The sequence below is a fragment of the Salminus brasiliensis genome, chromosome 5 (assembly GCF_030463535.1).
Source record: "Salminus brasiliensis chromosome 5, fSalBra1.hap2, whole genome shotgun sequence".
Classification (NCBI taxonomy): domain Eukaryota; kingdom Metazoa; phylum Chordata; class Actinopteri; order Characiformes; family Bryconidae; genus Salminus; species Salminus brasiliensis.
Genome location: NC_132882.1, coordinates 19,113,333 through 19,129,380, shown reverse-complemented (window position 1 = coordinate 19,129,380; position 16,048 = coordinate 19,113,333). Strand labels below are relative to the sequence as shown.

General features: G+C 40.8%; 1 protein-coding gene across 1 annotated transcript; it reads left to right on the top strand.

Annotated features, from left to right (window-relative positions):
- The first annotated feature begins 145 nt into the window (after positions 1-145).
- mtf1 (metal-regulatory transcription factor 1) lies at positions 146-15,789 on the top strand. The gene is made up of 11 exons (XM_072679739.1): positions 146-339; positions 1,958-2,471; positions 5,666-5,904; positions 7,763-7,894; positions 8,611-8,684; positions 8,998-9,131; positions 9,426-9,503; positions 10,018-10,120; positions 10,209-10,771; positions 11,230-11,287; positions 11,399-15,789. Exons 2-11 carry the CDS (start codon positions 2,004-2,006, stop codon positions 11,884-11,886), a joined length of 2,337 nt encoding a protein of 778 aa, XP_072535840.1. The 5' UTR covers positions 146-339; positions 1,958-2,003; the 3' UTR covers positions 11,887-15,789.
- The last annotated feature ends 259 nt before the right edge of the window (positions 15,790-16,048 follow it).

Sequence of the window (16,048 nt, the reverse complement as noted above, 5' to 3'; positions counted from 1 at the left end):
GCCCTGCTGTTTTGCTGTCTCCTAAAATGCTGCTGGTGTATTTTCATTTTTAATAGTGATATTGTTTAATAATAATAACAATAAATAATTTATTATTAATAATTTTTATTATTAGTTATTATTATTATTAAATATTATTATTATTATTATAAGATTGGGGTAGTGTTAGGACACTGAGCTGATGTGCGGCTCGGCACAGGGGCTTGTTCGCTTCCCAGCACGCTTCAGGAAGAGGAACTGGAATTCGCTGTTGTTCAATCATGGTACCGCTGGGGAGGGGAAGGGAGGAAAGTGCCAGTAAGCAGAATTATACAAGCACTGGGCGTCTACAAAACACAGGTAATTTCATTTAGCAGTTTAATGTCGGGGATATAGTAGTGTAACATGGTGTTATGTGCTGGTGTTTTTCCTGGTTGTCTTGCTCTTGCAGCCCCCCCGAATTTACCATGTCCTCCCGTCTGTGCTACAGCCAGTCTCTCAGCTGGTTAGCCGAACTGAAGCAGCCTAATTTTAGAGTTGTTTAGCTAGCTAACCACTGGATCGCCTTTTTTAACTGTGTTTATATATATTTATTTAATTTGTCGGCTCTATTTAGTAAATATTGTAACGTCCTCTTGTGTAACGTCGACTTGTCACAAATGCAGTGAAATCAAATAACGATATTAATGAGGCTAAAGCTTCCACCCCACTGTCAAAAACAAGCTAGAGCTGGCAAAGCCAGGTCCAGAAAGTAAAAATCCACTCCTGGATTTTGCTTCAGCCGCATGGATTGGTCAGCTGCAGCAGAGCCAGTCAAGCAGTCGGAGGGAAAGTCCTGGGGTGGATCTTTACTTTCTGGACACGGATTTGCTGGCTAGCACAGCCGTAATTCTGAATGAGCCTAACTGCTAGCCAGTCAGCTAAGCTTGCTATCGTTGTATCATCTGCCGCTGAAGCCTTCTCCTAACACTTTCTTGTTGACTGCGCTTTCACACTTTGTCATTATGTTTTAGCGGTGGTTCGACTTATTATTTCTATGGACTTTTGCCATGTATTATCGGGCTCAAGTCGCAGAGTTAGCTGCGTTACCAGTCCTAGTTGGCTAGCTGGAGCTAGCAAAGCTAACCAGCTGCCTGGCGACCGACTTCGCTTTGCCAGCGTGACTTGGAGCCGCTGTCCTCAGACAACCGCGCAGAGCAATGAGTGCCGTTCAACCTGTAAACTTCTCCAAACTGCTAGCTAGATAATACTGGACGGCAGTAGCACCTTCATGTGTGACTGTGCACTGTTGCATAGTGATATCGGTGAGTTGTGCTGTAAAGCTACCGTGGTTGTCAAAGTCAGGGCGAACTGAGAAACTTCCAGAACCCCCCTGGACCCCAGTATGGCCACTGTCCTCAACTTCAGACCTCTTGGGGAAATAGTTGAATAGTCAACTTGACTGTCAATCCGGTTATTTAGTAAAACTTTAGTAAAAGTTCTTTCAGGGTTGCTTTAGTGTGCTTTCCACTCCCAGGTTTTAATTTAAGGGGTGCTCATGTTTCTACTGAAGAGATTTTGTGTGACGTGTGTTTGTTTAACTAGTTCAACTATGCTATGTAACTGAAACATGGCAGAGATGTCCAGTGTGTCCCTGAGCTGGTTTCCAATTTCTCTGACAACTTCTCCCTGTTTGTTTTGGAACAGTCTGTTGCTGCTCTACAATAATGGACCGAAATATTTCCTCTGCATTGTCCCAGGTTCATGGACCAGTAAGGTGTGTGGTGTTGATCGTGTGTAGATTCTGAGCTCCCTCATACTGAAAATAAAGCCAATGCAGAGCATATGTACAGGCTTTTCCCGGGAAGGCCTGCATTTAAGGGTACACATTTCTTGCAGCGAATATCTGAACAGGTTTGTTTGCTCGCTTACTTCCTTCTGACTTTTCCAGTGGTCTTCTGAATGGCTTTTTTTTCTATCTTTGCGTGTTTGTTTTAAGGAAATACGCGGGCAGGCACACAGGACTGAGTGGCGGCGTCGGGATCATGGGCGAGAATGGCCCTCTCACTGAGACAACCATGTTCTTTGAGGAGGATGAAGAGGAGGTCGACAAGCTGGGCCAAGAGGAGTATGATGAGGACAAGATGGCCGATTCGGATAAAGAGGACGACCTGATACCTGAGCCCTCTTCTTCCTCAGGAAGGGTGTATGATCGCACCACCGTACTCATAGAGCAGGACCCTATCCGTCTCGACGAGGAGGGAGAGGAGGATGGCAACTGCGGGCCGGACGACGATGGCATGACGTTTCTGGCTGATGGAGATGGAGACGAGGAGAGGTCTCTGGCCTTCATGGCCGACCCGGACAGCATGTCACAGGGCTATGTGCATCACACCATCTCACCGGACCAGATCCAGTTCATCATCAACCCCGGATCTACACCCATGCCCCGCAACATTGAAGGAGCCACGCTTACTCTGCACTCAGAATGCCCAGAGACCAAGCAGAGAGAGGTAAGACCATATAGTCTGATGTTGTGTGAGAATATGCCATATTTTAAAAAAGATTTGTGGAAAAAGTGTAATCTGGTTTTACTGATGCTACTGAGACATGGGTATGAAAAGTAATGGCGCCTGGATTTGAGTGGGAAAAAAATAAAAAAAATTAAAAAATTAAAAATAAAAATAATAGCTATTAAGAAAAAGACCAGAGGGCCTAAGTGTCTGAATGCTTATTGAAACGGATCAAGCAGGCATATGCTTTTGGACAAGTGCACTACTTTACTTCTGTAATGGTTTGTATTCTGTTGTTTTACTTCTCAGTTATTTGTACCCACATTATTAATAGCTGGTTGCTCAGATAGCATGTACAGAGGGCGTTCTGAATAAGAAACATTTGTTTGCAGGGAGAACATCATCCCCTCTGGGCCCCTGCTTCCACGTGGTTGCATATGATAGATTTTTATCCTAACTTCTTTTGCTCTCACAGCTGGTGGTGCAATAAACCCTTCGGTCTTTGATTTCGCTAAAAACTAAGGCAAGAAGATCGCAGCTTTGTAAAGACCTTTCTTTTATTAGCCTCACTTTCCTTTAATAACCGGGCCTTACTCCGCTTTGAAAAGGCACAGACTCTGAGTTTCAGTGGCTTGCTTAATCATCCATTTTGTTCCAGTTTGCTCTGTCTGATCGTGGCTTATCCCTCTTGGCTGCATGCAAAACAAAAGTCATCTCCCCTAATAACGTGATCAAAGCCTATGTTCTGATGTGTGCAATTTATGTAGTTTGTTTAAAGACATCAGGACAAAAGGTTGCCTAGGATTGGAAAATGAGAATGGGAAGATTTTAGGCTTCCAAGTAGCCTAAATAGTTGGAGCTGTGTGTGTGTGTGTGTGTGTGTGTATGTGTGTGTATGTGTGTGTGTGTGTGTGTGTGTGTTAGAAAGTAATCACGTTTGCCTCAAAAAAAATAAATAAAATAGAGCATAGTTTGTGTGGTTCTAGACTAGATGTACCATGTTGTTGTGAGCGTAGCACATTTGATGCTGTGGATGTTGCCAGGGCACTTCTTTATTTGCATTACAGGGACATGCAAATGCCCTGCTGCATTGTGTAATGTAACCCAGCTTTGCTGAGCCTGCCACTGCGTAGGAGGAGATGGGTTGCACCTCACTACCCCATTTGTAAATGAAACAAAGATTGATAAAGGCCATCCAAGACCTAAAACTGCCTACTGAAGAATGATGGTGCTCACAGCTACAGCGTCTTAATTTGACAAAAACAAAAAAACATACATTTTGAGGAATGTAAAATGGCCAGGGGTCTCTGACACAAGTAACTATACTGAGGCTCTGAGTGCTTTATCTTCTCTGTAAACAGAGGGTTCCTGAGGCTCTTTGTTATTGTTCAAATGCATTTACATGGTGGCCATGAGGGTAATCAAAAACATTGTAAGGGGTAGTTTTAACCTTAAATTGGCAGCCCACCACCACCATCCCTTTACAGTATGTACATTGGATTGTGTTTATTTTTTTTGTGCAATCATGAATGAGATTATACATTGTAGGCCAGTGAAGCTGTGTCTGAATGACTGCGTCAGCCTAATGTTTGGGGGCAGATGAATATCTAAAAATAACCAGCATGCTGTGTGCTTTTGTTCTCCTTCTTTCAGAGAGAGCATCGTTCATAGCAATGGCAATGCAGCTTACTGTGTGTGAATGTGTGCGAAGATTGGCTTATCTTGCAAGTCTGAAAGCAGAGAGAGTCTGCTGTCTGAATGCTGAGCGTAGCAGGACAATCACTGGGGCAGTGCAAAAGTGAGGCCATTTGCCACCTACTTGGCTGTGGTCCTTTGTGCATTCTGTTCCCTTGTACTGACTCTCTCACGGTCAGGGCACCGGCACTTGTAAAAGAATTCAGTGATTTGTTTGGCTTCATTTTTTTTGTTACTGCAGCCCAAACCAATGCATACCCCCCCCCCCCTTCTGTATTGATTGTATTGAAAGCTGTATTTTATTCCACCTAGTCTTGTATAGAGCGAGAGCATGAGTAGGAGAAAGCAGGGGAGAGACAACAAAGCTAATGGTTACCATAGCAATACTCATAAATCCACTACAATTCCCACAGTACCATGCAAATCCAAACTTTGCTTACTCACGCCTTGCAGCTTAAGGTTTCTGGGTGGAACTCAGGCTTTTAAAATTTGGTTCTGTTTTACGATCATCAGTCATCGCTCACTGCCTGGAAGCTTCATCAATAGCTTACTATGTATGTCTGCACCCATCGAACTATGACGTAGATACTGGGACAGATTAGTGTGAATACATGTGCTGATCATACACTGGACGTGGATGTGTTTACATTTGGAAGTGCTGAAAGTGGAATTTAATAATCTGCAACAGATTACAGACTAATCACAAAGCACTGATTTTAATAACATGCAAATGGTATTTAGACAACCGGACAAGAATACTCACAATCACTACACTACACTCCAATATAAGAAACTCTAAAGCTCAGCTAATTGATGTCACTCAAGCATCTTAAACATTCAGTCAGCTTACAATTGTTTATTTGAGCTTATTTGGCTCTTATTTGACTCTGGTAAATTATATTTGCTGTTTTTACATGTATATTTTAAATGTTTCATTTATATATTTTTGTTACAATATTTATCAATATCAACATTTAACAGCATTTTATTCTTATGCTCTTATTCTCTTATATATTTTAAATATTTTGAATCCTTGCTTTCTGTCTACGCTTGGCTATATTGTAAATAAGTGTGTTGGCCTCAATGTGCTCTAAATTTAAGGGTTGATTGATTAATTGGTCATTGATCCTACAACTGAATATTAAATGGTTGGTCTTGGTGCACAATTTATTACTTATTGTACAAGTCATCAATATTTGTATAATTTTAGTAATTTAACTGATACTGTAAAAGCATTTAGTTTTGTTTTTTATCTCTTCACGCCAAAACAAAAACTATTCCTTTTGGGACACTTTTAATACATATTAAAATGCACTCACAAAGGATGTGACTAAGAATATTTGACAATGACAAGCATTTTACATGTTTACCATAGCAAGCTAATTTTAATGAGTGAATTCTGCTGTTGGTGATTTCTGAAGTGTGGATGTAGATTGTGATCTTTTTTGGTCTTGAACGCAAGAAAAACAGAGAAAAAATGGCCTCTATCTGTCTTACAGGTAAAGAGGTACCAGTGCATGTTTGAGGGCTGCACGCGCACCTACAGCACGGCGGGAAACCTGCGGACACATCAGAAAACACACCGTGGAGAATACACCTTTGTGTGCAATCAGCAGGGCTGCGGCAAAGCCTTCCTTACTTCCTACAGCCTAAAGATCCATGTTCGCGTCCACACTAAAGAGAAGCCCTTCGAGTGTGATGTGCAGGGCTGTGAGAAGGCCTTCAACACACTTTACAGGTAAGGCTCACTTCTGGGAGTTCTTAGAAAGGGAAACAGCATGAAAATGTCTTTTGTTGTTTTGTAGCTGTTCTTCTTTGACCACCAGGGCTGGGATGTAAAGGAATAGGTTTGATCCTCATTGATGTCACATGGCTGGGAGTCTTGGAGACCATAATCCGCTCCTCAGGTTGACTAGGATGGTCCTCCCTCTTTCTCGTCACTCAGTATGATTCTAGTCAAAATGGGTGTCTGTCAGATTACATAATAGAACTGGCAATTATTGTTCTTCAAGCGCATTCATCTGTCCAATAACATTGTGTTAGCATTTTGAAAATATGCGGTTGTCTAGCTTCATGTGACTCAGAAGAAACACATGCTAGACTTAACCCTTTTAGCACTGGTAGCATCATGTGACAGGAAAGTCCTAGGTAGTGGGTGAAAACAATTGAATTAGAAACAATTACATTTTAGGGAAAGTGGCTAAAAAAAATATAGCATTTGTGTTTACATGGAGTATAGCTTCTTCAGAATCAGAACTTCCTGCTAAAGCATGAGTAGTCTGATAAATCACTGTGCCTGTAAGTTATTTATCTCCTCAGTTTTGGGGAGATGAACTCAGCATTGGCATTGTGCTGGTGTATGTGGTTGGTAGTATGGTGTTCTACATGTCATTAACTTAAAAAATACACTATTATAGTCATACTTGCATTGCATTATTGGGATATGTGGAACAGTTTGCTTGGTCAGTGAGACAGGTGTATGTCCTCCTTAAAGGATTGTGGCAGCAGCAGAGGACTGAAGCATGAAATAAAAGTAACAAAACAAAATTACTAGGCAGTAACAGTATGAAATAGGTAAAAATGACAAGAGTTTCCCAGTGGGTTATATTCTTACTGAATATATTTAGCACAGTGTATTAAGCCATGACTACCTTTTTGAACTGTTCTGTTTACCTCGCCACACAGTACAACACGCGGCCTGCGTGTGTGTTCCCAAAAGAAGACTAGACGTCTTCAGAAATAATCTATGTCTTGCCATTCTCCCACTGTGTTTTACAATTTCATTATGTGCTTAGAACCCAGTGAGCATTAGCGCAAGTGTCCTTGCCCTGTTCCCAAGACAGAGCATTTGCTAAGGAACAGCTGCTCGTCGTGGCAGTACACATTCCACTTAGATAGGGCAGAAGAGATGGCTCTGGTGACCTCATACTGTCAGAGAGGTTCCTCATATGACACAGAGCCCAAAGGCCACAGCAAGAGCTGGTGGGAGCTGTGCCACCATCAACAATGTTAGACTCCACACCACAGCATTAATGCTTTCCATTAATCTCATTACTATTGCCCAAGCCCTGTCTTGTCTTCCATGTCCTCTCCTATCTTGGGACAGTCCCAACCTTGTTCTGGGAGTACCCCCTGCCCTGCATTTTAGAGGTTTCCCCTCCTCTAACACATTCGCTTCAGCTCAGTAAGGGTTTAACATTTGGTTTATTAGCTGGATCAAGTGGGTTGGAGGTACAAAAAGTGTCGTAAAGCTGTGCATTAAGGGACAGCGCAAAGCTTTGACTTGAGAAAGTTTACCTTATTTTGGACTGTAAGACATTTCTTTTGATATAGCATTGGACTTGGAGAGAGGGGATGTCAACTTCACAACATATACAATATATATTGTGCTTTTCTGTTGTGGCTTTATTAAATATGTTTTATTAGAAAGGTCTTATAATGTAAAACTTTCTTTACACAATGTTTCTTGAGGCTAGTGCCTTACAGCTTGTGTCTGTGGTCTGTGTTGCTTTGTGTTGGGTTCACAATCTTAAATTTAGTCTTAGATGGTTTGATGACTGTTTAGTTTTCTTTCTGACTGAATTCTCTTGTCTCAGGCTGAAAGCACATCAGCGACTTCATACGGGGAAGACATTTAACTGTGAATCAGAAGGATGCACCAAGTACTTTACCACACTCAGTGATCTGAGGAAGCACATTCGCACACACACCGGGGAAAAGCCGTTTCGGTGAGCACCTTTTATTGCTCTAGATTTCCATACTTACCAGGGAAGATCTTTTCTCCTCTAGATTTCTCTAATCCCTTCACTAAGTCTGTTCTTTATTATTTACATGCTGTAAGTGAACCATTGAAACACCTGTTAGTGATTGAAAGGCAAGTTCATTCTCTCCGGTTTTGCTGTGAGGATTTTGAGTTTAGGTAGTTCTGAGGAGTAGCTGTTTGTGAGAAACATGTTGGAGCGGAGACCATTTTAGACCTTGTTTATACCCTGCTACTTCATGTGACTAGTATTTGGCCAAATGCATTTACACTAGGTAGCCCAATACGTCTCTGGTTAGTCAGCCTTAATTCCAAACAATGTGTGGGAGCGAATATGCAAATTAGCTTGTTGTGCAGCAATTATTACTAGTTTTAATTGTACTGGGAGAAAATTTTGTTGTTGAGTGCATATCATAGAGATGGATGTGTTTACACTGCTACAACGTGGCTGAATCGTGTCTCAGTATCTCCTGAAGTGGTTTGAGCAGTCAGATTTGTATCTGTTTTAAACGCATCTTGAGTGAGTTTACACTTGCGTTGTTATGTGTCTTGGCCTTATCCAAATATAATCCTGATGATCAAGATGAATGATGTGTTGTGTTGATGGGGAAGTAAATATATCTTGAGTATTGTAAATAGTCTTGTATGCCTTGTGACTCTTTTCCAATGCCACCATCTCTCTAGGTGCGATCATGATGGCTGTGGTAAGGCTTTCGCTGCTAGTCACCATCTGAAAACACATGTGCGGACACACACTGGTAAGACAATGTTTCTATTTTTTTCTCTTGCCCTTAAATTGAATGGAACCATTTCGCAGGTAGTCAGTGTAATATTTCTTCAGTTGCACATTTCATGGCCTGTCGCAATCACAAAATAAGGCAAAGTTTTTGTGCCCTACATGTATCTAAATGTTTTTCTACAGCTTACATTTAAAAGGGAAGAAAGTTAAATGGACTATTAACTGGTTTCATAAACCATACTAAATATAATATAAGAAACATGTTTTTGTTTCATGACATAATTTATGGTTTATACCTAATATAAAAAATCTTGCCCCTTATTTCTGACTAGGAGAGAAGCCTTTTTTCTGCCCTAGTGACGGCTGTGAGAAGACATTCAGCTCACAGTACAGTCTGAAAAGTCACATTCGGGGCCATGATAAAGGTCCATCATACACAGTTAACCTCACCCATCCTCTTTCAGAGGTGAGTTACATTGCCATTCTCTCTCGTGTGTGTGTGTGTGTGTGTGTGTGTGTGTGTGTGTGTCATCTATTTCACACAAAAAAATTGTATCTCAGAAACAGTAACTTTACAGAAGGAATAAAGGGACTGTAGTAGCTTTAGTAAAACTTAAGTAAAAAAGGGTTTTTTTTGCGGAACAGCTACTATATAATGTATTACTGTCATGCCAAAACCCTGTATCTCCAAAATGTTAAGGGGTCTGCTTTTCTTTCTTATATGAAATTTGAAATTAACAAGCTCTTTTATTAATTACAGGATGCAAATCACTCACTGTGCCTCAGTGATTTGAGCCTAATTTCCACAGACTCTGAGCTCCGAGAGAATGTCAGCAATGTAAGTCATTGTTAGTTATGGGGCATTGATCATTTTATATCTCTGAACACTTCAAATAAACCACCCACAAAAACTGCAGACAAGTAACAAGCAGACACCAAGCAGGATAAAGCCATTGGTAACATGGTAAAAAGCAACTAAATATATACCTCTTGACACAATTTTCAACATTGACAGTTCTTGTTGTAGCACCGAGTTGCTCATGTATTGGTACTGAACAAACTCTATACTCACTAAAACTAAGCAAGTAATTATCAGTTATTGTGAAAGTGGTGTGTTAAAGCTTGACACAGTATGGTTCTGCAGCCTTCAAGGGTTTGGAAAACTTGACGTACAACAGTTTTGTTGCAAATGTATTAAGTTGCCCTCGTATCGTATTACATGATGATGGCAAAAGGATAAGTGGAGAAGCAAATCCTTTGATAACATTATTTTACTTTAAGAACAATTATGTAACATTCAAAGCAACTCTGTCCATTCTTTGTTTGATTGTTATTCTTCCCATAATCCACAGTCGCAATGCTTGGAACTGAATAACACCACTCCTGTGAGGATATTTGAGTTGATGTTCCAGAGCCCTGAAAACAGCGTCAGTCAGGATGATGCACATCCCTCTGGCAAGTAACACTGAAATCTCATTAGTAAAGTATGTTTTGCACAGATGTCATGCGCAACATTTCTCACTTAATTTTTCTTGACATTCAGATAACCTAGTGGAGGCTTTTGGCTTGGAGACACCACCGCAGCCAGCTGTGGCAGACACATCTGCTCTGCTTTCCTACCCTCAGCTGCCTTCATCCTCCTCTTCCTCCAACTCTCTCAGCACCCCTGTCCTAGAGAGCGCCACTCAGACTGGCACGTCCACCTCTCAGGCAGCCTCTGCCTGCAACTCCACGCACACCCCTCCACAGTCAGGCCCCTTTTCCTCAGTTCTCCATACCTCACTACAGACACCAGAAGTGCCCGCTCCCCCTGCGCCCGTTGCCACTCAACACTACTCACCCATGCTGCCCCCAGCCCCTGCTAACTCTCTGCCAGTCTCCAACTCTGCCGTGGCCAACCCTGCTTTATCAACAGCCATCACCACAGCGGCGGCAGCAGTCGTAACACAAACAGTGCCTTTAGCAGGCAATGCCAGCCTGGCTTCCACACCCACCATTACCATTGCTCCCACGCAGGGTCTCCTGCAGCCCGGCCTCGTCATGGACCAGAACCTGCAGTGGATCCTCAGCAGTGCTGCTAATGCACAGCAGAACCCTGAACAACAGGTCAGAGCTTACACAGTACACAAAAACTGATGGTCTGATGGCATGGCCTTACAATGTGTGTGTGTCATGCCACGTCTGCAATAGATATGAACCAGCCTTCAAGTTTAGTTGTAATTACTGTTGGTTATCTATATACTTCCAAATTATACAAAACTCAGTTATCAAACACACTTGATAAAAATAATTAATTTTAAGGTATAAAAGCAGTGGTCAGAGTGACTCTTGAGAAATATTTCCAAATACAGTTAGCATTCATGTATGACGTTGCTATGACAATAAGATGACCAAAAGCATATTCTGCCTCAACTTGTTGAATCTGTTACATTTACCCTGTTAGCTTGTGCCTACCGCTTCCCTAGTTATACAAGAATAACCCCTAACTTGGAAAGATATAATGGAACACACAGTTTCGCACACAAACTACTTGGCTTAAGTATTCTGCATACTCTCTTTCTTAGGGCCCCAAAGTGGAGAAGGTCTTCTTTACAACAGCCATACCTGTAGGCGGACATTCAGGTATGATCAAATGCATCTGATATTGATGATTTCTTTATAATATGAGGATGGAAATGCACGCTTGAGATAAGGTGTAAGTTTTATGTGCTCTGTGTGTGTCTTCTGCCTTAGGGAACCCTGTGCAGCAGATAGGCCTTAGTCTCCCAGTCATCATAATTAAGCAGGAGGAGGCTTGTCAGTGTCATTGTGCCTGCAGAGACTCAGCTAAAGAAAGGAGCTCCAGCCAGAGTGCTACCTCCTCACAGCAGGAGCCTACAGACACGTCGCCGCCACCGCCTCTTCCACCACCTCCCCCTCCACCGCCACCGCCACCACCACCACCACCACCACCACCACTGCCTACGGAGGCAACTGCACAATGTTGTTCCTCCAAGGTGAATCCTATTCTTCCCCAGACACTGACCCAGCCTGGAAATCACTCTGCCTCAAGTCAGACGTTCCACACTGAGGCCGTAGCTTCCAGCACTCCCACAGACAGCCTGGCCAGTGTAGATGTGGTGGACCTCCTTAGCCCTGAGACCACAGCTAATATTGAGGCTCTACTCATGGTTGCTGATGAGTTCTCCATGGCCGAGGGTAGTGGCAGCAACGACACCTAAAGAAAGCTAAGGATCACCACCCCTCTTCCCCATCTGGGTTTTAAAGGGCCCATACCATCTCTTTATACCTTACGCAGTTTTGATCTGACACACAAGAATATGCTCTGTAAACCAGGGGATCAGATTTCTCAGAGTAAAAATCTCTCTAGGATCAACTTTGCTCGTTCATATTCTCTTGAACTAGATGCTTAATATATGTGAGCCTTGAGCTAGTATTTTAGTCACAGTGCATTCTGATTAGTTTCAACATGCGCTCTTACTGACGATGAAATTTCCCCACCGAGGACAAGAGGTTTTTACATGGTCTTTGGTTTGAAGTTACTTCACCTTTTTTGCACTGTAACACAAGCAGTCCTTCCAGACACCTTTATGATATGCTAATGATCTTTTCTGACCACTGTAACAGTCCTGTATGCCTTGGCGTCAATTGACCAATAGCATATCAGGGAAAGTAAAAACATGCAAAACATTGCATAACAGACACACACTCAGCTTTTACCAGAAAAAGCAATATTATAAACCTTAAATATTCAGAAGAACGGAGCATTTTGTTAGTCTCAATTGGGCTGCTTAGTTGGGAGTAGAATAGGAGGTTTTAAAGGTACAGGACAGTCACAGGCGACAGGAACCTAAAGCACTGAGGGCTATTGAACTTTAGACTTTTATAAGATTTGTCAGCCAGCCATGCTGAAGTCAAACTTTCCAGTTCTGAATGTGTGCTTGGCCAGCATGTCCTATGTAAAATTGGCATATGCCGCACTTTGAACGGAAAAATGATGTCCTTTTGGTTAATGCGGTCATTCAAGCCCAGCACATGCTGTAAGATATGAATAGCATATTATGTAATTTATTAGAAAGACTATAGTAGCCCAAGAAATGTGACGCTAATGTAATCTTAAAGCACTTTCTGTCAACAGAAAGAAGTGACAAATTGCTTGCCTTTAAAATGTAACTGATAGGTATGTTGGTTGGCTGCCTGTAACTAGTATTTAATTTTTATATGTTAATTTATTGAAATACTTAAACTCTCATATTAGATTAATGCAGTATATTTTTCTCCATAAACTAATTTCCATTTTCACCTAAAGTTGGTGGACCACATTCTTTTCTTTTTTTCTGTCTTTGTTCGTCTTGTGGAGTCAACCCATCCAGTACTATACTTTTTGTCCTTTTTGCCTTTGGGTTGCAGGTCAGGTATGTTAATGGAGTTACCCAGCCCTGTCCCTGCTTTATTGTTACTGAGTTGATTTGAGCCTTTATTGAACATTTCCTCTTCTTCTTATTATTCTTTTTAATGAGTCTCACTATGTGGCTTGCTCAGGGATATAGGAAATCAAAGCAGAGGTAAACATGTCTATGCTGTCCCTGAAATGACATAAAAGTGAACACCAGGACTGTAGGAGTGTGATCTGTCGTGTCTTACCTGCTTGTATGTCACCAAGCCAAGGTTTAGATAAAACCAGAGAAACAACTAGTTAACTTGCCTGCACTTGCAAGCCTCCCCACCCTCTGTTTATACACCACTGCTGTAAGGAGGGGTTTTAAGGAGCTGATTATAATGTAAATATAATGTAGTACATTTGAAAATGATAAATGTTTAAGCCCTTAGATTGTATTTGTATTTTTGTATAGAACTATGGGGCGATCACACTTTGGGTTTAAAATGGAAGACATGACACTGCACTGCCCTTTTTCTTTGCAACCCGCCTGTGACTGATTTGCCATGCAGTACTGTTTTTTTATTATTATTATTTATAGTTTTTATATATATATATATATATATATATATATATATATATATATATATATATATATATATATATTACACCTTACTTTCATCTGCAAAATGTGCACTATGACGAGGAAAAGCTGACCATAATCTCCCATACCCTCAGCACCACCTGCAGGACAAAACGGCCTTAATACTTCAATGCAGAGTGGCCTAAAAGAGCCATTTGCCACAAAACATCATGAACCACTCCAACATTTCAAAGCTCTCCTTACATCATGGCATTCAGGAAGAGCATACTGACTAAATAGCTCTCAGATTTTATCTTTTGCTATGTGTGCCAAGCAATGGTGGTTGGATTGTTATTCATATAGCATGGTCATGTTGGCCATGATGCTAGTCCTGATTTTGTCTTCTCATTCTCACATATCGTCGCTGTCAGATCAGAACCTTGTATCTCTAGAATTGCAGCTTTACAGGAGAAGGACCTGGAGAAGGCAACCCTTTTTAATTTTAATCATTGGAAAAAGATTTGATTCCAAAAGAATTGGGGAGCATTTCTATTGACCAACAATGACATTGTCACACAGCGTAAAGAATTCACAAATGCAACAATGGAGATACAAGGTTTTTACACGACTGTGACGATATGCAGACTGTTATTCTGTTGTAGGTCACAGTGACGCTCACTGGATGTTTACCACATTAAGCCCATTCTAGGTATGCTATTTAAGATTAGTACACTGAAAAAGTCTAACACAAGCTTAACATACTGCATGTTAATGATTGTGCCAGATCAGTTGTCTTTTACAGGGTAGAGGTGAAGGCTGCTTCACAATGATGCATAGAAAGTGTAAGAAGTCATGAGAGTTTTCTGTTCATGTTGAATTACTTTGGTTTCTCTTGATGCTTTAAACAATGTGAGATTTAGTCAAAGCAGCAAGAGCACCAATTCTGGCCATAAAGTCTGTTTATAGAATAATCTATGCAAAATATACATTGATATATAAAATCATTCCCCACATATTACATTAGACAGGCATCCATATTCATACAGCTTCTCAGAGTGGGATCAGTGTCCTCTCTTATTCCTGATAACTGTATTGACAGACACCGATCCTAAATCAGCACTCCTGCTCTGAGAAGCGCTAGGGAGTTTGGGCCCAGAACACGCAACCAAGTTTCAGCTCCCTTTGTAAGCACTGAGTGAAAGAACCCTTTGCTTTAGTCTCGGGTCATTGTTATGCAAGTTAGTTCAAGGTAACTGAGCACCACAGTCTGGAACATCCTGTTTCTAATTGAGGCTTAATGTAAAGATCATAGCTAGCTGGGTTCAGGGTTTTTGTGTTTGTTTGTTTATGACTGACTAATAGTATTGCATTTTATTATGCATATGGGCATTGTAATCTTTTAATCGTTGTCTTTCCACAAATGGTGTGTTGCCCCAAATCATCATTATTATTATTATTAATGCATGTCACCCAACAGGCAAATCTCAGTTTTTAAAAAAGTAAATATAATTCTGTTGTAAGAATTATTTGCATTACACTCAAATTTTGGTTAATGTTGATCCTTTAAGATTTAAGTTTAGCTTTAGTTCAAGATTAGTTTGTACATTTGTTTTGTTTTTTTTTTTGTATTTTTTCCACAATAGAGTGCAATGAAATGACAAATCACAACGTTTGCTTGTCATTTATCCTGAATTGTGATTTAACTGCTTTTGTGAGATCAGTATCATACATTGTCTCAGATTTGAATATGAATTAGTCCTTGTGGGCTGCATTTACAATAAACTTCTGAGTCCAGCTTTGTTTCCAACTCAACCAACTGATTCAAGCATTGACACATATTATACATAGATTATTTTTTTCCTTCAGACAAACACAGCCCAAAGTGACGCATTTAGTTCTGGCTAAAGCAGAGCGTAGCAACTTGCTAGAGGTTGTATACATTAGAGCAAACATGCAAAGGGTTATCAGATGGAGAAACAAATGCTTCCAGCAGTCTGCTTTTGATACCCAAAGTGTGAGGACAAAATATAAAGGATCTGTATTTTTACGGAATGTATAATGTGAAAATTCTCATATGCTTGTTTTGTATAAAGTATTATGTATTATGGCAAAGTAATAACTTTTTGAATTGAATTAAGCAATATAATATCAGTGAAATCTTCACATGCTTGTCTCCTTTATTTTTGTTCATCATTGCAAGATCCACTTTACTGATGTGCAACAAGCTCAAGGCTACTGATCACAGGAATTTGCTCATTTGTTCTGTTGCTGAAGTGCTGCATCACGAAGGCCTTTTTCCTGCAAATAATCCACACATATGGAAGTAGTCAAAAAAAAAAGGATGTATCTAATTTGGTGCATTAAGAAGGAACAACAGCAGGGTTACCTGGACAATTCTCTGAATTGTCATCAGATCCTGTAA

What these genes read in the sequence shown, in the direction of transcription:
- mtf1 (XM_072679739.1), top strand. Translation starts at nt 2,004, where the DNA reads ATGGGCGAGAATGGCCCTCTCACTGAGACAACCATGTTCTTTGAGGAG. An exon ending in ACCGGGGAAAAGCCGTTTCG is followed by an intron (nt 7,895 to 8,610) that starts GTGAGCACCTTT and finishes CCATCTCTCTAG; the next exon opens with GTGCGATCATGATGGCTGTG. An exon ending in ACATGTGCGGACACACACTG is followed by an intron (nt 8,685 to 8,997) that starts GTAAGACAATGT and finishes ATTTCTGACTAG; the next exon opens with GAGAGAAGCCTTTTTTCTGC.